The 23,314-nt window shown below is 46.7% G+C and overlaps 1 protein-coding gene across 4 annotated transcripts in view; it reads left to right on the top strand.

Moving 5' to 3' along the window:
• The window catches only part of RCE1 (Ras converting CAAX endopeptidase 1), a 289,886-nt gene that overhangs the window by 257,415 nt on the left and 9,157 nt on the right, over positions 1 to 23,314 (top strand). For 2 of the 4 annotated variants that reach the window (XM_077457257.1, XM_077457282.1), the window contains exons 6-7: positions 14,989 to 15,060; positions 15,202 to 15,264. The exons of 1 other annotated variant lie outside the window; for it this stretch is intronic. In XM_077457257.1, the coding sequence (XP_077313383.1) occupies positions 14,989 to 15,060; positions 15,202 to 15,264 (135 nt within the window). The remainder of the gene's footprint in view (positions 1 to 14,988; positions 15,061 to 15,201; positions 15,265 to 23,314) is intronic. One more of the 4 variants, XM_077457265.1, reaches the window with a different exon arrangement.

Raw genomic sequence — 23,314 nt, 5'->3', positions numbered from 1 at the left:
TCCTGATTAAATCCTACCTCGTTCTAAAAAGTGTACTCGACATAACACATCACGGGGGTTACCACGGTCTAGATTGCGGGCAGTGGAACCCTATGTACCCAATCCAATTCAATCAAGTTATCAGAGGGTTTCTCCAATAGCTGGTTAAAAATCTCAGTCACTGTTTTTCTTAAATCAGACCCCATAACTATTTTGGGGATCCTCCTTACCCGCACATTGTTCCTCCGTCTATTTTCGGCATTTTCTGATTGTAGTTGCAGCCTGATCAATCTCTGATGTTGGATACACAGCTTCTCCTCCAGAGCCTGCAAACGTATATCAGATGCATCCTGCTGTGTTTTTAGGTGAGTTACTTTCTGTTCTGTGACCACAGTTTTAGCCTGGACCTCCACTGTCTCTTCCCTCAGTGCATCCGCTAAGTGGCTCAGTGGCGTCTGTATATCTTCCTTAGTAGGAATAGCCTGTATCAGCTGCCAAATATCTGATTCATGTCTCTGGGAGTATGGGCTGCCTGAGTTTGTAATACACGGCTGTGAGTCAGTTTGGGTAGTCCCCTGCGCAGGTACAGATGGATCCTGTCCCACCACTGGCTGGGTGGCAACATCCGATGCACACGAGGTGTGTCCGCTCTTAGTTCCTGCAGTGGCGCCATTTCCAACCCGGCCAGGCTTCCGGTGTCTATCCTTATCGTCGGATATCTCATAATGTAGGAATGTTTGGGAGTATAAGGCGCTCCTGTATTCTTCCCCCTTCTCGGCATGAGATATACGATTGTGAGGTTTTAGCAAAACTGACGCCCTTCTGGAGGAATGCACTATAGTACTACAGAGCTCTACTCCAACACGTCCTCACTCCATCTTGCCTGAGCCACTCCCCCCAGAAACAACCCGGCCAGGCTTCCAGTGTCTATCCTTATCGTCGGATATCTCGTAATGTAGGAATGTTTGGGAGTATAAGGCGCTCCTGTATTCTTCCCCCTTCTCGGCATGAGATATACGATTGTGAGGTTTTCGCAAAACTGACGTCCTTCTGGAGGAATGCACTATAGTACTACAGAGCTCTACTCCAACACGTCCTCACTCCATCTTGCCTGAGCCACTCCCCCCAGAAACAGAAGGTGACCTAAAGTGGAAGAAAACGCATTAGGCCCCCCTCTGCCACCCATGACCCTCAAACAGAGGAATACTGGGAGAGGGAAGATGAATCCCCCTCAGGGGACCAGGTAGAAACTGATAACTCCTTTTCTGAGGAATCAAATAGGGAAGGACCCTCTTCATCTTCACAGGCTGATAAATTGTTGGTGCATTCTCTTACTGAAATGGTCCGCTCCACATTTAAGTTACCCGTAAATGAGTCAGTTGAAAAGCTCACTTCTTGTTTGGGGTCACTGAAGCCTCCTCAAACTGTGCATGCTTTTCCTGCCCATTCTTTGCTGGAAAAGCCTATATATTCTGTGTGGGATCACCCAGATAGGCATTTTTTCCCTCCCAAAAAGTTTTCAACACTTTATCCTAAGGAGGAACAATTTACAAAGATGTGGGGTATCCCAGCAATTGACACTGCTATATCCTCTGTAAATAAACTTTGAATTGTCCTGTTGACAAAGCTCAAAATGCTTAGGGATTAAATTTTGTCTTTGGTCAGGTTCAGCAGCTCAACCTGCAGTGGTGGCAGTTGGAGCGTGTCAGTCCTTGAGAGACCACTTGAAACAGGTGCTCAAGGTTTTCCCTGAACAGCAGGCCCAGGAGTTAGCCGAGCTGCCAGCGGCTTTGTGTTTGGCAAATGATGCAATCCGAGATTCTATCCTTCAGACCTCTCGCCTTGCGCTTGGGTTGGTGCATATGCAAAGAATCTTATGGTTGAAAAATTGGTCAGCCGAAGCGCCATGAAAACAAGCTCCTGGCTGGTTTTCCTTTCCCGTGGTGAAAGGCTGTTTGAGGATGATTTGGACAATTATATCCAAAAAATATCAAGTGGGGAAAAAAGTACCCTTTTGACAATTAAGAAAAGGAGTAAACGTCCCTCATTAAAACAGGCCCTTTATCCAGTGCCAGGGGCATCAGCCTCTAGGCAGTCATGAGGGCCTCCACCGCCAGGTTCAAGATGTAAAACTCAGCGTCAACCCCAGGGACAAAAGAAGTCCTGGGGGAGGAAACCTACAAGACAGAACGCTAAAGACTTTTTATGAAGGGGCGCCCCTGCTCGTTCGAGTGGGCGAAGACTGCTACAATTCTCAAGGGTCTGGCAGGAGGATTTTCAGGACAGATGGGTGGTCTCCTTAATAACTTTAGGTTACAAACTAGAGTTCAGAGAATGCCTGTCTCCTTGTTTCCTCAGATCAAATGTTCCCAAATATCCAGAGAAAAAAGTCTCTCCTTCAAGCGTTAGACTGACTCTTTTCGCAAAAAGTGATCATGGTGGTTCCAATGGAAGAGCAGGGGTTGGAGTTTTATTCAAACCTTGTCACTGTGCCAAAACCAAATGGAGATGTCGGACCCATTCTAGATCTCCAAGATCTAAACTGGTTCCTGAAAATTCGATCTTTTCCCATGGAATCAATCCGATCAGTAGTCTCCATCCTACAAGGAGGAGAACTTCTGGCATCAATGGACATCAAGGATGCATACCTGCATGTACCTATTTTCCCCGCTCATCAGACATATCTGCGCTTCGAAGTGGAAAAATGTAATTTTAACTTTGTAGCTCTACCTTTCGGTCTAGCTACTGCACCTCAGGTGTTTACAAAGGCCCTGGCCCCTCCTCTGGCCAGATTAAGGACCCAGGGTATAACTATTATAGCTTACTTAGATGACCTGCTCTTGATAGACTGGTTGGTAGCCCACTTAGACCAAAGCTTGGTCACCACAGTCAACTACCTGGAATACCTAGGTTGGATCCTCAGCCTAGAGAAGTCTTCTTTAAAATGTAAAAAACCAATCAGCGCACACACATAAAATCCAACTTATTGCAAGCTGAACACCTAAAGGAGCAAATCACAACACCTCAATATTAAAATACATATTTTTGGCTGGGAGCTGCACTATTCTTAGTGACCTGTATGTCTGCACTCATCTAGTCGAACTGTCGGTACTGGGTGCAATGCCTATGAATTTGATCTTCAGTGATCACCATTTGGAGATATACACCTGAAGCCATCTCTTCCTATGGAGTGATGCTGCATGGTTCTATCCTGTATATGCCTTTATGACCAATTGAATTTCAGTGGTCCAACTTATTCGGTAAGAGTATATTGTGCTGGTGGAAGGATTTGTCACTGTGATAAGAAGATCTTTTTCCTCACGGGGTGACCTCACTTGGTTTTTCTGCATTACCGATTAACCATATATGGACTTTATTATATTTTGTGCTGCACTATTTTACTCTGTATTTTAATATTGAAGTCTTCTTTAAAGCCAGTAAGAAGATTAGAGTACTTGGGTCTGGTTATAGATATAACCCAAAAGAGGGTATTTTTACCCCAAGCAAAGATCAGCGCCATAAAAGAAGCTGGTTCAGGTGGTCAGGGCGAAGAAGGGTCCTTCTATTCGCCTTTGCATGAGGTTGTTGGGAAAGATGGTGGCTTCATTCGTAGCGGTTCCCTGTGCTCAGTTTCATTCGAGACTGCTGCAAAACAGTATCCTGTCTGCCTGAAACAAGAAAGTCCAGGCGCTAGATTTTCCAATGCGTTTGTCACCAGTAGTGCGTCAGAACCTCACTTGGTCGGTGATACCCGAGAAAAGGGAAATCTTACCAGTTACCTGGAAGGTGGTAACAGATGCCAGCTTTTCGGGTTGTGGAGCAGTCCTGGAAGAGACGACTGTCCAAGGGAAATGGTCCAGAACCAAAGGGACCTTTACCCATCAACATTCTAGAGATTCAGGCAGTGTACCTAACCCTAAAGGCCTGGACATTCAGGTTGCGGGGTTGTCCTGTCAGGATCCAATCCGACAATGCCACAGCAGGGGCTTATATCAATCACGGAGGGGGCACCAGAAGTCGTGCAGCCGAGGGAGAGGTAAACCAGATCCTAACCTGGGCAGAGAAGCATGTACTGTGCATATCGGCAATATTCATTCCAGGGGTAGAGAACTGGCAGGTGGACTACTTAAGTCGCCAGCAGTTGTTCCCGGGAGAATGGTCTCTTCACCCGACATCTTCCTGGCTATATGCCAAAGATGGGGGATCGCGGACGTAGATCTGTTTGCATCCAGGTTCAACAACAAGGTCGACAACTTTTTGTCAAAAACAAGGGCTCCATCCACATGCGGAACAGATGCATTGGCGACCCCGTGGGATCAGTTCTCACTGATTTATGTATTCCCTCCTATTCTGTTTCTACCATTACTTCTTTGCTGGATCAAACAGGAAAAGAAGTTGGTGGTTCTTGTGGCCCCAGCGTGGCACAGAAGATCTTGGTATGCAGAAATAGTAAAGATGGCGGTACGGGGGGCGTGGCCTGGCCGGCGATGGAGTGAGACGCATGTAAGCTGAGCTCCGTACCATCCGACATCCTTAGCATATATCCTGAGTGCCCGCAGGTCTCCCCGTGCTGATTTACCGTTCCCATCGGTGCCCGGATTGTAAGAGGACATGTCCCTGCCCAAAAGAAGCGCCGCAGCGGCCGCAGCGCTCGACAAATTCCGGAGGCAGGAACGAGGACCAACATGGCGGCCCGGCCTCTCCACCAGCGGAGCCTGCCGCGCCGGAGACGGCGAAAGTGCTGGAGGCAATCTCCTCATGCCAGTCTGTCCTCACTTGCAAGATCGAGGAAGTCAAGGTGGACATTTCCCTGATCCGCCAGGATCTCTCCAAGCTGAGGGACAGGGTTATGGAAACGGAGACCAGGATCAGTCAGGCCGAGGATGCCCTGTTCCCGCTACAGCACGCGCAGGAGGACATCCAACGGAGACTACAGCAACTGGCCCAGAAGCAGGACGACCTCGAAAATAGAGCCCGTCGGTCCAATCTCCGGTTTGTGGGACTGCCAGAGGGCTCGGAGGGTGCCGATCCGGCTACATTTTTGGAGAATCTTCTCATTAAGTCCTACGGCAGGGAGGCCTTTTCCACCTCATTTGTAGTGGAAAGGGCTCATAGGATGCCGGCGCGTTCGCCACCTGACGGAGCCCCCCGCCGCGTACCTTCATCGCCAAACTCCTGAATTACCAGGACAGGGACACCATCCTGCGACTCACCCGGGAGCGGGGAAACATCCCCTTCCAGAATGGTCACATTTCGGTCTTCTCGGCGGAGGTCCAGAGGCAACGTTCCCGCTTTGTGGGGATTAAGCGGCGCCTTCGGGCCCACCACATAACGTATGCTATGCTTTTTCCAGCCAGGCTTCGAGTGGTGGGGGAAGACCGTGCTCACTTTTTCGAGGATCCGGCGGCAGCGGTGGCCTGGCTGGATCAGAGGGACGCGGCCCGTAACCGGCCGCCGTGGGACTGATCGTTCCACGAACTTGTGAGTACGCTACCTGTAACATTCCTTTTCCGTTTCCTGCCACCCCAGCTGACGGGGTATCGTGGATCGGGCCCTACTGCTACGGATGAGATAATGGCTTACCTGAGCGTCTGTGTTCCCCCCCCCCTTTTTCTTTGCCCAGTTCTACCTGTGGATGCAAGGAGGACCTGTGTGTTTTTTTTTCCCCCATTGATGCCTTCTCTACTACCTGGTTGCTCTTTGACTGTGGCTAGACATTTAACTGCCGTGGCAGGGGCCGTATTGATGTCACCATGATCTGCATTAGGCCCCAGGCTCATCGGAACCCCTATACCGGCCTTGGGGGGGGGGGGTTCTTTTTTCCCCTCCCCTCCCCCTTTCCTTTCTTCTTTCCCCCTTTTATATCTCTGGTCAGCCAGCTGCTTCATTTTTTCACTCCTTCCTCTTTTCCCCTCCTTTCCCGATCTACTCCCCCCTCTACTTTCTCCACCCCCGGTGTTCCCCTTATCTCTCCTTCTCCCTTTCTGTCCCCTTCTCCGTTCCCCTCCACATCCTCTAACTCCCTCTACCCTGTTTTCTCTCCCTTCGTCTGCCCCAAGGCCATGGTCCTTTTGAAATGGGTTCTCGCTTTGTATAACGTTTGACAGTTACTCTGTTAATACATGCACCCGGGAAATAGAACCCTGCCGGTGTCAGACTCTTTCTAAGACCTGTGGAGCCTGAGCCATGTTCTTGAACCTAACTGACTCTGATGTTTGCACACATGATGATAAGATATTATGGGCACTACATGACTCTGGTGTTGTGAGTTCAGCTCATTCACATGTTCAGCTGCTGGTTGTTGTACCAGTGAGCGGTGTGCGTGCGTGCGTTGCGCTCCATCGCTGGGTCTACACCCAGCGAATTTTTCGCCCCCATAGTTTACTGGGGTTGAACCTGGTTAGGAATTGTTTAGGGATGTATGCTCCGGCAAGGTTGGGGTGGCTGAGAGCTGGGAGGGGGGGGTTGGAATGTTTAAGTTTTAGATTCGGTTGCAGGTTTTATTTGTACATTGTAGCTTCCACTTTGCATTTAGATACGGGAAATGTATACATGCCAGTTCCAATACGTTTGCTTTTCTATACGCTGTATGACAGTTTTAGGTTGGGGAGAGTCACTGCTCTGGGGATCGACCGCCCCCCTCATGTCCATGTGTTTATGGGATCTCAACCATGGGTGAGTTGAAATTTCTGTCCTGGAATGTCCGAGGGTTGCGCGACAAACTAAAGCGCACGGCGGTATTTGACCGCCTTAAACTCTATAGGGCGAATATTATAGTTTTGGTGGAAACACATATTACCGGACAATTACAGTTGGCGCTGAAGCGACCTTGGATTGGCTGGGCCTATCATGCCACCTATACCCCTTACTCCCGTGGGGTCACTGTCCTGGTGACTAAATCTACTCAGTTTGAGTTGATTTCTTTGCGGACCGATCCCCAGGGCAGGTACTTATTCTTACGCTGTGTTCTCTATGGGGTTCAATATTTGGTGATGGCGTTTTATATTCCACCGCCATATAACTCTACGGTTATTAATGAGGGGCTTTCATATATGGCCTTGCACCCCACCACCCCTGCCGTATGGCTTGGGGACTTTAACATGGTTCTAGACAGGGGAGCAGACAGGATGCGTCTAGTTGGGGGTGATCCAGTCCATGGGGAGACCAGATTGGGACGTACATTTAGGGAGTTCTCTCTCATTGACCCGTGGCGTCACAGATATCCAGAGAAGCGGGAGTTTTCGTGTTTTCCGGCAACCCACTCCTCTATGTCCCGCATTGACTATGTTATGATATCAAAGAGCTTACTTCCCAGACTGTTGGACGCAGGGTACTGTGCCCGTTCGCTTTCGGACCACGCTCCTTGTTGGGCTACATTTGAGCTGGCACGTCAGGCGGGCCCGAGGCAGTGGAGGCTGCTCCCCTTTTGGCTGTCGGCACTGGGCGAATGCGAGGACTTAGAGGAGGAATGGCAGTTCTATTTTGATACTAACAGAGATACGGCCCGGATAGATCACGTTTGGGAGGCCTTTAAGCTACATGTCCGCTCCACTCTGTCGCGGCGGATAGGCCGGATGAAGAGAGCGTCCCTGACCCAGATGACACAGGCTGCAGAGGCACTGGAGGCAGTTACGGCAGACTTCAGCGCCGACCCCACTCAGGCCAAGGCACAGTTACTTAGGCATCACACTCGCGTCTTAGAACATCTACAATACGAACAAGCTAAGCGGAAGCTCTTTTTTACTAGACAACGGGTATTCGAGCAGGGGGAACGTGCGGGGAAGCTTTTGGCCTATCTGGCGCATCAGGACTCCAGACCTCCGGTGGTAGTCTCCTTGACCGATCGCCGGGGAGTGGAGGTGACGGATCCGCCGGCGGTGGCAGAGATGTTTCGGGAGTTTTACATGGCGATCTACACCTCCCAGGTGACTACTCCAAGAATAGAGACCAGGACCTATCTGGAGGGAGTTTCTCTTCCTAACCTTTCGCCGGCACAGGTTGCGGATCTTGATGCCCCCCTGACCAGAGATGAGGTCGCGCTGGCGATATCATCTCTGGCCTCTGCTAAGGCCCCCGGACAAGACGGCATTCCCTTAGATTTCTATGCCCAATACTCCAGCGTACTAGCTCCAGAGCTGCTGAAAATATAGAACTATATGTTTGACTCAGAAACCCTTCCCGAGACGCTACGACAGGCCACCATTATTGTATTGCCCAAGCCGGGCAAAGACCCCCATCTTCCTGAATCTTACCGCCCCATTTCCCTTCTTCAGACCGATATTAAAGTTCTAGCGAAAATTTTGGCCCTCAGACTAAATAAGATCATATTGTCCCTTGTACATCCCGACCAAACAGGTTTTATGCCGGGGAAAAACACGGCTATGAACATTCGTAGAGTGTACATGAATGTTCAGGCGGGGCATGGCTCGGTGGGGTCGAGGGTGGTGGTGTCCTTGGACGCGGCCAAGGCCTTCGACTCCATCGAGTGGGGTTACCTCTGGGAGTGCCTGGGGCACTTTGGGTTCGGCCCCAACTTTGTAAAATGGGTCACCTTACTTTACTACCGGCCGATGGCTAGGGTCGTGGTAAACGGCTGGGTGTCGGACCCCTTCCCCGTTGGGAGGGGCACGCGTCAGGGGTGTCCACTCTCCCCTCTTTTATATGCCCTTGCGGCGGAGCCCCTGGCGGCCAGGCTCCGGCATCATCCGGGGATAGTTGGCCTCCGTAGTGGTACCCTGGTGGAATCCGTAAGTATGTATGCGGACGATACCCTTTTGTACCTAGTTGATGAGGGTCCGTCGCTACGGAGTGCACTGGAGGTGTTGGGGGAGTTCGGCAGACATTCGGGCTTAACCATAAATTGGTCCAAGTCACAGGTTTTGCCCCTGGACGTATCGGTGCCAGACCGCTGCGCGGCCTCCCTCCCACTCTCCAGGGTCTCCGAGATTCAGTACCTGGGGATACGTATTACTAGAGAACCGCGGGATTACCTAGTGCATAATATTGAGCCCCTGTCTTTATTTCTTAAAACACGCACCCAAGCCTGGTCCTGTCTCCCTCTTGGGGTGATGGGCAGGGTTAACTTGGCGAAAATGATTTTGCTACCCAAAATTCTCTATGCGCTCTGGCACTCCCCGGTCCTGATCCCTCTCCGCTTTTTTTAAAACGCTAGATACTATTCTGTGTACATTTATTTGGGGTTCCTCTAGGCACAAGCTGGCGTGGAGTAATCTTAAAAACCCGTCGTGCTCAGGGGGGGTGGCCCTTACGGATTTCCGGACTTACTACATGGGGGCACAATTGTCGCACTTCTACCACCTGCATAGGTCGGATGGGGCAAGATACCAGATGCTGGTGGGTGGCGGAGAGGGTCTACCTACTCACACTCCTTTGCAGTTGCTCTTCCGGGCTGGGAGAGCAGGGGACACCCAGTCCCCTTTGCTGTCCTACCATAGGCAGATCTGGAGGTTGGCGATAGGGGTTGTTGGTGCTGACTTTCACCACTCGCACACCCCCCTGTGATGTAACCCCGCTTTGCGGGAGTTGCTAGTAGTCCCTGGGGCTGCCTTATGGGCCTCTAGGGGTATAATTTTTCTATACCAGGTCATATCCCCCCTCGGCATTCGTGATTTTTCTGCGTTGCGGGCGGAATTTGACCTGCCCCAATCTATGCACTTTCGATACCTACAGTTGCGACACGCACTTAGATCCCAATTCGCTGAAGGCCTCCCAAACGTCCAGACTCTGCCCTTGGTTGAGCTGCTGCTGGGTGACAACTCGGCTCAATTGATTTCCACTTTCTACAACTTATTGAGGGCGAGGGCAGCGACACAGATCTCTGAGAGAGCCAGGATTAGATGGGAGGAAGACATGGGTCCACTGGAGGGGTCAGATTGGGATGAGTTGCTTGAAAATGTTAAACAGGTATCTTTGAAACTCCCAGACCGCCTTACACAACTGTATGTAATTCATAGATCGTATCTAACCCCTGTCAGACTGGCGAAATTCCAACCCGATCATAGTCCAGGATGCCCCATGTGCCCAAGTTCTTCTGGAACTTTCTACCATTTAATGTGGATGTGCCCCAAGGTTCAATCCTACTGGGTGCAAATAATTAACTTTCTACATGACCACATGGGATCACCCTTACAACTAGACCCGAAAGTGTGCGTACTGGGTATGTTCCCAGACGTGGCTATGGACACGTACCTGACCACGTTTCTACAGTCAACGTTATTTACCGCGAGAAAACTGATAGCGAAACATTGGATGCGTCCGGCTCCTCCTGAGGCCCGTGACTGGATCATAGAAATTAATAGTAACTTACCATACATAAAGTTGGTGTATAGACATCGAGGATGCCCTGCCAAATACAACAAGGTGTGGGATAGATGGGTAAATGCCGTGGAAACTTGTGTTGTTTAATAAGAGAACAAATAGTGGTCGTGACCTGGGGATATGGGGGGGGGGGTGGGGGGGTGGTGGTCCTGAGTTGGGGGCGGGCGGGGAGCTCCTATTGCAATACTAGTTTGTTATTCATGTTGTCTATCCTCACTGTATTGGGGGTACACCCCCACTGGCATTTGTATTCTATGTAAGATATGTGTAGTTGCACCCGCTACTTTTTGATGTAATCTTTTTGAATGATTAATAAACCTGCGTTTGTTTAAAAAGAAAAAGAAAAAAAAAGATGGCGGTACGGGCCCCATGGACCCTACCACCACGTCCAGACCAGTGTTCCATCCTACCTTACAAATACAAATTTTATGGTTTGGCTATTGAACCCCACTTTCTGAAGAATTGTGGGCTTTCTGGCTCAGTGATAGCTACCTTGATTAATGCAAGGAAGTCAGCTTCCAGAGTAATTTATGATAGAGTTTGGAAGGCATACGTTTCCTGGTGTGAATCCAGGGGTTGGCATTTAACCCATGGGGTTAGTGATGAAGCTGGCCTTGAGTACTATCAAGGGGCAGGTCTCGGCCTTATCAGTATTGGTGCAACGTCCGTTTGCTTCGCATTCTTTGGTCCGAAGCGTTATACAGGGGGTAACGCTGCTTAATTCACTGTTTAGAGAAACCCTGAACCCTTGGGACTTGAATTTAGTTCTGTCAGCTTAACAGAAACAGCCTTTTGAGCCAATACAACATATTCCCTTGGTCCTTTTGACACGGAAGCTAGTTTTTCTAGTAGCCATTTCTTCTGCAAGAAGGATATCAGAATTGGTGGCTCTTTCTTGTAAAGAGTGATATTTATTTAATCATTCACAAGGATAGAGTAGTATTGCGTCCTCATTCTAGCTTTCTATTGAAGGTGGTTTCAGGTTTTCATCTAAATCAGGATATTGTGCTGCCTTCATTTTTTTCCACAACCCTGTTCTACGGAAGAAAAGTCACTACATTCTCTGGATGTAATGAGAGCATTCAAAATCTATTTGGAGGTGACTGCTCAGGTTCGGAAAACTGATGTTTTGTTTGTGTTGCCTGAAGGCACTAAAAAAGGACAGGCAGCGTCAAAATCTACTATTGCTAAATGGATTAGGCGCTTATGGTAAATTATTCAAGCTTATGGTTTGAAGAGGAAAGTTCTACCTTTTCAAATCAGAGCGCACTCCAGCAGGGCTGTTAGTGCTTTATGGGCAGTGCATCAACAGGCCTCCATGGCTCAAATCTGCAAGGCCACAACTTGGTCCTCCAGTCCATACATTCACCAGATTCTGTCAGGTAGATGTAAGAATAAGAAGGCATGAGGATATCGCCTTTGGGCGCAGTGTGCTGCAGGCAGTAGTATTAGGTGCTCGGGTCTGATTGCACCCTACTTTTGTTTGTGTCTCCCTCCCCTCAGTTAGCATTGCTCTACGATTATTACTGTGGCTCTGTGTCCCGTGATGTATGAAAAAAAATTGGATTTTTATAACAGCTTACCTGTAAAATCCTTGTCTTGGACTACATCACGGGACACCGAGGTCCCTCCCCTCTTCTAATACACATTTAGACCCCTTTCACACTGGAACGCTTTGCAGGTGCTACATTGCTAAAAATAGCGCCTGCAAAGCTTCCCAAAAGAACCACTTCCGTCTCTTCAGTGTGAAGGCCCGAAGGCTTTCACACTATAGCGGTGTGCTGGCAGGACAGTAAAAAAAAGTCCTGCTAGCAGCATCTTTGGAGCGGTGAAGGAGCTGTGTGTATACCGCTCCTGCCTATTGAAATCAATGGGGCAGCATGGCTATACTGCTGGAAATGCGCTGCTGCAGGATCGCTTTGTGGGTGGTTTTACCCCTTTTTCGACCGCTAGCGGGGGTTAAAAGCGCCCCGCTATCGGCCCAATACCCCCGCAAATACGATGGTAAAGAGTCGCTTTACCACCAACTCCCCAGTGTGAAAGGGGCCTTATTGCTTTGCTACAAAACTGAGGTACTCCCAGTAAGGGGAGGGGTTATATAGGGAGCTAAAATTCCTGTCTAGGCTGTACCAGTGTCCATCACCTAAAGGTGCCTAGATAACCCATACAGTTATTACTGTGGCTCTGTGTCCCGTGATGTACTCCAAGAAAAGGATTTTACAGGTAAGCTGTTATAAAAATCCTATTTTTTAAATCTTTGCAAATTTATTAAAATAAAAAAGGAAACAAATACCATGTACATAAGGTATTCACAGCTTTTGGTCAGTAGTTTGTTAAGCACCTTTGGCACCATTTATAGCCTCAAATCTTTTGAGTATGATGCTAAAAGCTTTGCACACATATTTTTGGGCAGTTTCTCCCATTCTTCTTTGCAGGACCTCTCAAGCTCCATCAGGTTGAATGGGGAATATCGGTGCACAGCCATTTTTGGATCTCTCCAGAGATGTTAAATCGGTTCAAGTCTGGGCTTTGGCTGGGCCACTCAAGGGCATTCACATTGTTGTCCCGTAGCCACTAATTTGTAGGCTGTGTGCTTAAGGTTGTTGTCCTGTTGGAAGATAAACCTTAGCCCCAGTCTGCGGTCCAGGGTGCTCTGGAGCAGATTTTCATCAAGGATGTCTCTGTACATTGCTGCAATCATCTTTCCCTCCATCCTGACTAGTCTCCCAGTTCCTTTGGCTGAAAAACATCCCCACAGCAGGATGCTGTTACCATCATGCTTCACTGTAGGGATGGTGTTGGCCAGGTGATAAGCGGTGCCTGGTTTCCTCTAGAAATGGAACTTGCCATTCAGGCCAAAGACTTCAATCTTTGTTTCATCAGACCAGAGAATTTTGTTTTGTCTGAGAGTCCTTCAGGTGCCTTTTGGGAAACTCCAGGTGGGCTGTCATGTACCTTTTTAGTGATGAGTGGCTTCCATCTGGCCATTCTACCAAACAGGCCTGATTGGTCGAGTGTTGCAGAGATGGTTTTTCTTCTGGAAGGTTCTCCTTTCTCCACAGAGAAATACTGGAGCTCTGTCAGAGTGACCATCTGGTTTTTGGTCACCTCCCTGACTGGGCAACCCGCTCTGGGAAGAGTCCTGATAGTTCAAAATTTCTTCCATTTACAGATGATGGAGGCCACTGTGCTCATTAGGATCTTCAATGCTGCAGACATTTTTCTTCACCTTTCCACAGATCTGTGCCTCAATACAATCCTGTCTCGGAGGTCTACATACCTTGAACTTAATGACTTGATTTGTGCTTTGACATGCACTGTTAACCGTGGTATCTTATATAGTGTGTGCCTTTTCAAATAATTTCCAATCAACTGAATTTACCACATTTGGACTCCAATCAAGTTGTAGAAACATCTTAAAGGGATTGTAAAGTAAATTTTTTTTTTTCTTAAAATAAGAAACATGTTATACTTACCTCCACTGTGCAGCTCGTTTTGCACAGAGTGGCCCCGAACCTGCTCTTCTGGGGTCCCTTGGCAGCTGTCTCTTCTTCTTCCCGCAGGTACTTCTCATGTTCATGCGAGCTCCCTCGCATGGTGAGAAGCATCTGCGGGTGCGCTCCGGTGATATAGCCGCTCGCTGTATCACACGGCCCCGCCCCCGGCGTGCCGCATCATTGGATGTGATTGACAGCAGCGCGAGCCAATGGCTGCGCTGCCTTCAATCCAGCCAATCAGCGGCCAGGCTGATCGGTGAAGAGGGCGGCGGGGGCGAGCGCGGGACGTTAGAGGGGTGAGGTAAGTAAAACGGGGGGACTGGGGGCGCCGGCACTGTGAGATGTTTTTTCACCTTAATGCATAATGCATTAAGGTGAGAAAATATTTACCTTTACAACCCCTTTAAGGATGATCAGTGGAAACGGGATGCACCTGAACTCCATTTTGAGTGTCATGGCAAAGGCTGTGAATACTTATTTACGTGTGATTTTTTTTTTTTTTTTTTTCATTATTACATTTGCAAAGATTTCATTGTCATTATGGGGTATTGTTTGTAGAATTGTGAGAAAAATAATGAATTGAATACATTTTGGAATAAGGCTGTAACATAACAAAATGTGGAAAATGTGAAGCAATGTGAATACTTTCAGGATGCACTGTAAATTCACTCAATATCTAAAAAAAACACATCTAACAGACTAGAAGTTCCCCTTATTGTACATGTTGTAAAAACAGTTTTTTATCCAAGATATGGGGCTGTTTATTATGTATAACAGGGGTCTCCAAACTTTCTAAAGACAGGGCCAGTTTACTGCCCTTCAGACTTTAGGGGGACCAGACTGTTACCAGTGGGAGTAAACAATGTCCGATATTTGGTATTAGAGGGGAAAAATAGTTCATGTCATTGAGGGAATAGTGCCACATTTTTGTAATCTGTGGAAGGAATTATGCCCCATCGGTGTTGTCAGTGGAAGGAATTATGCCCCATCTTTGGTGTCAGTGAAAGGTGCCCCATTGCTGGTGTCAATGGCAGGAATATTGCTGGATAAAGGGGCGCATCCATCCCCAGGGCCACAGTTTGAAGACCACTGCTGTATAAAAAAAATTTTTTACTACCGCACATTAGCTCACATTTACTGTGTTTTTTTGATATATCTGTATGTTTTGTTTCAGCTCATTTCCATCACGTTATTGAGCAGCTACGATTTCGACAGGGTACTGTTCTGAACATATTTCTGTCAGCTGGTATGTAATGTGTTTCCTTTTTAAAGCCAAGTTTTCTTTTTTTTTTTTCTGACCTCTTCCCCCTGTATTTTCTATCTTACTTTTTCTTTCCTGTTTTGCTTCTATTTGTCAATCCAGGAATTTGTTTTTTTCTTTTCATAGCATTTCAGTTTTCATATACTGCAGTGTTTGGAGCTTACACAGCCTTTATCTTCATTAGAACAGGTGAGAATTTTGGTGAGACCAATTTGCCCTGATTTAAATTGTCATTTTAATAACCTATTCAGTATAGAAAAACAATATACAATGTACATCATCACATAAAGAACAAGCAGGATTTTTTTTTCCTCACTTCGGGAAAGTGCAATATAGCTCTGTAGTTGATCATTTAATCCTAGTGGGGTATTGGTTTCTCACAGATAGCACATCATCTTGCCTTCTTAAGCTTTTTTGTTTGACATGCCCATGCATGTGCTAAAAGTATATTCCAATGCATAACTGGTACAAATGCATTGCATCAGTTTGTTGCACAATTTAGCACTTTTTTATAATACACATGGTGCTACATTCTACAGTTCCCAGCACAGAATAAATATGTGCTGGAGCGCTGGACCTCAAGAGGACAGAGATTTGGGAGTCTAAATCTAACTTTTAGAAGCAGCTCTTTGTTGTCCCATAGAGCAGGGGTAGGCAATCTTTGAGAGGTGAACATTGTCAGCGGAAATTTGGCTCTACGCAGCGCACACAGCCAAATCTCCTGTTTCCAATAATAATAAAATTTTCGTCTTAATGATATAATACTTTACGTTAACTATCGACCCATTCATCCAAGTATTCAGACATCCCCAGCATTCCTACATCCTCATCTCAGCCTGTGTCACGTACCTGGTGATGGAGCCTGATATGCAGAGGACGGCCTCTCTTACAACTCTGATTTGGAGCCCCTGATAGAGCTGACAGTAAGCACCGAGATGCAGAGTCGCACGAGTGCCTGGTGGGATCGCTGAACCTGGAGCTGGATCGGAGCACTCGGCCGGGCTGTAGAGGTGTCTGTAGAAATCCCAGAGCAGTGGTAGGCAGGTAGCTGGAACAAGTAGACAACTGATCCCCACAGGCAGGAGTGCAGATGCAGCAGAAGGGATGGTGGCACCTTCAAGGCTGAAGAGAAGACAAGTACAGGCAGGCCGGGTCATACACAACGGGCACGTCAGGAACAGGGGCAGAAGCAGAATCAGATTACAGGCCGGGTCGTCAACAGGCTGGCAGCGGAGTGGCAGAAGGAGCAGGCAGGTGCGGAGTGAAGGACAAGCCGGGGTCGGATGCAGGCAGGAAACAGGAACGTCAGGAAGCAAGCCGGGTCACAACAGGAACAGAATTTGGGTAGCTAATTGCAGGCTACACAGGGAACGCTGTAGAGCAGACAGCACTAAGCCTGGAAACTGGCTGAGTTTAAATAGCCTGTTTGGGTGGACAAAGCTGTCACATGGTGCGTGTACACCAATGGCTTCCTGACAGGGGCAGAGGTAATAGGTCATCTTCTTCTGCAGCCATCCTGGGTGCTGGCATGACCTTCCTGACATGAAGAGGTAACAGGTCGTCGTCTTCGGCAGCCATCTTGGGTGCAGTCATGACCTTCCTGACAGCCTGGCTGCATCTCAGCCAGGCCCCTCCAGTTCTCCCATTAAAGAGACATCACCAGCATTCTTACATTCTTAAATCGGTCAGCATGTCTGAGCTCTCTGACCCGAGTGTCTGCTTTTATTTACATATCAACAGGAAGCCACACCCTGGAGGGTTTGCCTCCAACAGCTAAACACCTCCTACAAAGCTTGTGACCTCACAGGAGCAACACAGGATGTGATTGACCATATAAGGATTTGACAACACAGGAACCCTTCCAACAGGGTTAGTTAAGCAATACAATACAATGCAATACAATACAGAAGAAGGTGGTGTCTTCACAGACAGCCAAACAGACATTTGTTTTCCTTCAAAAGAACCAATCACAGACATGTATACATTCAAATACACTAGCAAACCGACAAATGCTTTCAATGACGCAAATCATACAAAACCAATGAACGATGACTACAATTCCGTTGATAGAAATCCTTAATACACATTTTTCCAGAGAACAATGTATACCTGGATTATGCTACCCTTCCTTGTGGATGGACGGTTATCTGCAGATGGACACAGTAAATCCCAACGTGCTGATCAGACACAGCAGAGACAGTGAAGTGAGCGTACATCCGCCCATAACAGATCTCTGCAGAGCAAACATATCCCCTCAGACGATCGTCTGTGCAATGCACAGGGGCCCTGTCGCTGGCGGACATACCCCCCACTCTGCAAACACCTCTTTCCAATCCCAGGAAGTTATCCACTACCTAACGGATCTCAACCAGTGTCAGTCTGCCCCAGTCAGCTATTTAGAGAGACAAAAAATAGAAAAAATCCTGGCGCACTAGGGACAAGGAAATATAAAATATATTTGTTTGCTGCAACCTAGTATAGAAATATCACTATGTGAATCAATCGAATTAATATATGCGTGTGATGGGGGTTGCGCTAACTTTATTTACTATGATGGTGTCTTATTTCCAAGGGCAAATTCCATAAAATACACTGATATCACTACCAGCTAAACCACCACTTTTGCAGATGATAAAACCAAAAAAGAAGAAAAAAAATGTATATAAATATGTATGTGGTGGCACCCCTGCAGTTTGTGTCTGTTGACCAGACCCCTAAATCCTGCACCGGTGTCACCAAAGACAACCTATGTTGCTCAGACTACAAACAACTAACGTGCTCCAACCCTAATAGTTATATTAAAAATTATATGAAAAACCTGTGAAAAAAACATCCACAATAAATAATTTCAACAGTGTGAAAAATGTGTGAAAAAACTGCTTGCTGCTTACTATATAACACAAACAGTATATACCATAATAGGCTCCAATGTACCATTAACATTACAAGTTCTTAAATATCTCCTGTAAGAAAAAGTGCTACGTGCATATAGTACATAAATCTAAACAGTCTCTTCAGTGCTTAAGATTTTCTTGGTAATGCTTCTATTTCCACCCATAATGTCAACCAGGGACAAAGACCAAGTGCTTCACCACCACCGGATTGGCCACTCACCAGACCTAGTCTGTGTTATCGCCTTTGGTTCATTTAAGGATAACCATGCTATCCAATGAAACAACAAAAGGAAATGGCAGACAAAAGCCAGGTCATGACAAAATGGCGCCATTAACGCATGCAAAGCAGTTGTTCCCACCAAAACCAGCACAAACTTCCCTACTAGCCAAACCTTCTCCGCACACAAACTGACAAAAATGGGACATCACATTTACCGCATAGACAAACACTTTAGGCTAACTCACATTTAAAAGTGTTAGTTACATGAAAAAGCACAACTTAAAACATACACTTCTTGTCCCCACCTAAAGTTCATATACTCACTGTGTCATCAACTTCCATAGCAAGCCATTGAGAAATACAGTGATGCTTGTATGTTTGTTCAGAACATCCCCCAGGGCGTAGCCCTTTCAACATGAAATCTTTTCTATTGTAGGCAATGGAGCAGCCATGTGGCTTCCCTTCCCTCGTGCATGGCCACAAACATGCAGTTACAAACTGCTCAGCCACCCACACATTGCAGGTTGAAACTAAATACCTTGTTTATACTGACAAATTATACACAATATACAGTTTCCATTTCTCATTCATTTACTTACACAACTTTAATCTATTCTTTTAAACACCATACATAGTACACACACACTTCCAGCATTATTTCAAAAAGACAAAAAATGTGTCCTTTTTGCAAAGCATGACCTCTCCATGCTCTCCCCCCTGATCTGATGCTTAAAGAGGCCCTGTTCACGCCTATTTTGGCCCGCCATTACTGTCAACGAAATTCCACTACACTCTTGCGCTAATAAGCACCCATTTCCATCTTAATTACTTACCTTCTGATCATATGTCTCCCCTGGTTCCCCATTCCTCAGTAAACAGACATCACCAGCATTCCTACATTCTCATCTCAGCCTGGCTGCTTCTTAGCCAGGCCCCTCTGGTTCCCCATTAAAGAGACATCACCAGCATTCTTGCGTTCTCAAATCGGTCAGCATGTCTGAGCTCTCTGACCCGAGCATCTGCTTTTATTTACATATCAACAGGAAGCCACACCCTGGAGGGTTTGCCTCCAACAGCTAAACACCTCCTACAAAGCTTGTGACCTCACAGGAGCAACACAGGATGTGAATGACCATATAAGGATTTGACAACACAGGAACCCTTCCAATAGGGTTAGTTAAGCAATACAATACAATACAGAAGAAGGTGGTGTCTCCACAGACAGCCAATCAGACATATGTTTTCCTTCAAAAGAACAAATCAGACATGTACACATTCAAATAGACTAGCAAACCGACTAAATGCTTTCAATGGCGCAAACCATACAAAACCAATGAACGATGACTACAATTCCTTGATAGAAATCCTTAATACACATTGTTCCAGAGCACAATGTATACCTGGATTATGCTACCCTTCCTTGTGGATGGACGGTTATCTGCAGATGGACGCTGTGAATCCTGACATGTGCTGATCAGACACGGCAGAGACAATGAGCGTACATCCACCCATAACAGATCTCTGCAGAGAGAACACATCCCCTCAGACGATTTTCTGTGCAATGCACAGGGGCCCTTTCGCTGGTGGACATACATCCACTCTGCAAACACCTCTTTCCAATCCCAGGAAGTTATCCACTACCTAACGGATCTCAACCAGTGTCAGTCTGCCCCAGTCAGCTCTTTAGAGTGGGCTAGGGGAGAACAAACACTGGGGGACTCTTATGAAAATACAATTTAAAATACATCTAAAACATCTTCATAAAAGTTTCCACAAGAACATGTGGTTGTATACCCGTGTTATGGCTCTCCAATGAATCCTTATAAAATGATAGGGCTGCTGCTGTAGTGTAGGTTTGAATAACCCTATCGTGTTAATTCATGTATCTACAGCACTGCCCTTAAACACATATGGTACGGAAAAACTCTGTATTAACATAAATATCAGTTGTGCAAAAAATTACTATAAACCTAATATTGCATATAGGATCAAATAAACTAACCAAAATGACTATAAACGTAATAATGCATATAGGTTCAAACAAACTAACCAAACTGCTATAAGTTAAATTGGTACATATTTCTAATTACAATACAAAAGTTCATATAGAAATGCACATGTACTTTCTTACTTTTGAGCACTAAGAACTATGTAAAACTGTGTCCAGTAAAGTTTCACAGTTCCCCTACTACCCAACATTAAATGGCTCTCTGAACCATGCAGGAATTAATTATGTTTAGATATTTCATCTCTCCTTTATCCCTCCTTTGCATGCAGTCATCAGATGGTAGTGGATGGCTTCACAAAATCAAACATGTGGATGTGTAATCTCCCTTTTACTCCTCCTCCAATGCAAACTCCAGACTTGAGGCAGGAAATGTATCATATAGGAAAGGATGGAAGAAATCTCCATAGGGTAACACTGTTAAGCTTCATTTAAAATGTTAAAAATGCCATCACACTTACATTAATACACATCACAAAAGCATGTAAACTCTCCAAGTTGCTGCCACGGTGTGCTGGTTGGCTGTGTAAATTCATCACTGACTATCCTTGCTTGACCCTTCAAGGGCAGTGTACAGAGGTCTGTAGGATGTAGAGCACTTTACAGAGCTTAGTAGAATGCAGGGCAGTGTACAGAGGTCCGTAGGCTGTAGGGTAGTGTACAGAGGTCAATAGGGTGTAGGGCAGTGTACAGAGGTCAGTAGGCTGTAGGGCAGCGTACAGAGGTCAGTAGGCTGTAGGGCAGCGTACAGAGGTCAGTAAGCTGTAGGGCAGTATACAGAGGTCAGTAAGCTGTAGGGCAGCGTATAGAGGTCAGTAGGCTGTAGGGCAGCGTACAGAGGTCAGTAAGCTGTAGGGCAGTATACAGAGGTCAGTAAGCTGTAGGGCAGTATACAGAGGTCAGTAGGATGTAGGGCAGTGTACAGAGGTCAGTAGGATGTAGGGCAGTGTACAGAGGTCAGTAGGATGTAGGGCAGTGTACAGAGGTCAGTAGGATGTAGGGCAGTGTACAGAGGTCAATAAGATGTAGAGCAGTGTACAGAGGTCAGTAGGAGGTAGGTCAGTGTACAGAGGTCAGTAGTAGGTAAGGCAGTGTACAGAGGTCAGTAAGATGTATTGCAGTGTACAGAGGTCAGTAGTATAAAGAGCAGTGTACAGAGATCAGTAGGGCAGATAACAGGGGTGAGCAGGACATGGGTTAACAAGTCAGAGAACAAGGTATCAACAGAGCAAAGGACAAAGGGTCCGCAGGACAAAGGACAGGGCGTTCACAAGGCAGTGTAAAGGGGGGGGGGTCAGGAAGGCACAGTACAGAGGGGGGACAGAAGAGCCTGGCACAGGGGGTCTTGAAGGCACAATGAAGGGAGTTTGAGTGCATGGTACAGTGGAGTCTGGAGAGCATGGAAATGGGGGATCTTGAGGGCACCGTACTGGGGGGTCAGCAGAGCATGGTACTGGAGGATCAGGAAGGCACGGTACTGGAGGGGGGGTCAGGAGGGCATGATACTGGGTGGGCTGGGGGGTCTGGAGGCCACAGTACTGGAGGGTCAGAAGGGCACAAAACTGAGGGGGTCAGGAGGGCAAACTACAGATGGGTGAGGAGGGAACACAGAAGGGTTAGAAGGGGATGGTACTGGAGGTCAGGACGATGCACACGGATCAGGAGGGCATGTTACTGGGGGTCTAGAGGGCACACAGAGGGATCAAGAGGGCATGGTTCCCTGATGCAGTGCAGGGAAACTGTTGCAAAAGCTACCTGTTCTGGTGTGCTGAGCACGCCAGACCTCCTCTCTCGTCACATCTTAGAGGCATTTCCCACCCTGCAGCCGCATATGAAAGGGGCATGCTTCGAGGCGGAGAATGCCTCTTCCTAGAACTTATTTGGACTGCTTCCCGACTTGAGAGATCGGGTGACAAGATGCCTGAGCTCATTCCTTCTCTGCACTGCCCTGCTAATTGATTGGAGGGGGGGTAGCATATGCATGTTGGCAGGGCTGCGACCCAATCGCAGTCTACTTGTAACCTGCCTGTGGATGACAAGTAGATGGCGATCAATGGGCTGCCGAACACAGAGCAATAAAAGGAGGAAAGTGCCACAAAGTTTGATTCAGTCCAGTAATAAATATTTTCCCACCAAATTTTAATGAAGAAAACGAACACGTTTTTGGAGCTCTAAGGTTCCTCATTTTAAGTTTAACAAATAAGGAGTACTACTAAAAACAAAGTTCAGCTCAATTTTACCTTCTTACCTTTACTAATAATAAACCTTCTATTTTCTTCACTCCCTATCATATACTCTATGTATACCAAGGAATTTTTAAATTCTGAACATCCACCAGTTCTTACATTAACTGATCTGATTTACTATCGTTAACAATTCTACAGTTGTTGGAAATTTGTTGGTCTTCCAATATTTCACAATTAACTTTTAGCCGCATTTATGTTGGCACTGGAGCGCTAACAAAGATATAATATTGGAACTAAGCACAATCAGTTGGTAGGGATTACTTGTACTTCTGTCTCTCTAACCAGCCATACAGAACTTGTTACTGCAGAATAATATGAATACGTAATGGTATGTTATCCATCTACAGAGCATTCAGTTGGTACTTATACATTAACTTGATGTTTGTGTCTTTGTAAAGTCATATTATGTGTTTCATTGAATATTATTTACCTATTCTAGACACACTTTTACATTTCTTTGCACACCCCCTATTTTCATATGTAGCTTTATAAAGGTACCAAGATATATCAGGTCCTTGCTGAAAGAGCCATTTGGTGGCTCAGTGCGGTAGAAAACAAGCTGAGCAATGTTCTGGCAGCAGCTGTTGCTACCAGTCCCTCTTTCAGACTCAGAAAGTTGATACATATTGGGAACAAACCCTATAGGATTTGCCTTATATTGGGCAATTTCTGCCCAAAATACTTTTATTTGGGGATAGTCCTACAAGTTGTGAATGTTGGAAACTTCCCCAAGCAAGTTGAGTAGTAATTTAGGATATATATTTGCAATGCTAAATTGCATCCAATAAGTTCAGTGAAGGAATTTAAACTAGTTAAGGTGATCTCTAGCAGGAATTAGATGGGTTACTGGGTAGTTCCAAGCATCACCCCAATT

This window comes from Lithobates pipiens, unplaced genomic scaffold (assembly GCF_037356315.1).
Source record: "Lithobates pipiens isolate NorthernLeopardFrog02 unplaced genomic scaffold, aLitPip1_a1.2 Scaffold_10, whole genome shotgun sequence".
Taxonomy (NCBI): domain Eukaryota; kingdom Metazoa; phylum Chordata; class Amphibia; order Anura; family Ranidae; genus Lithobates; species Lithobates pipiens.
This window is presented reverse-complemented; position numbering and strand designations above follow the sequence as displayed.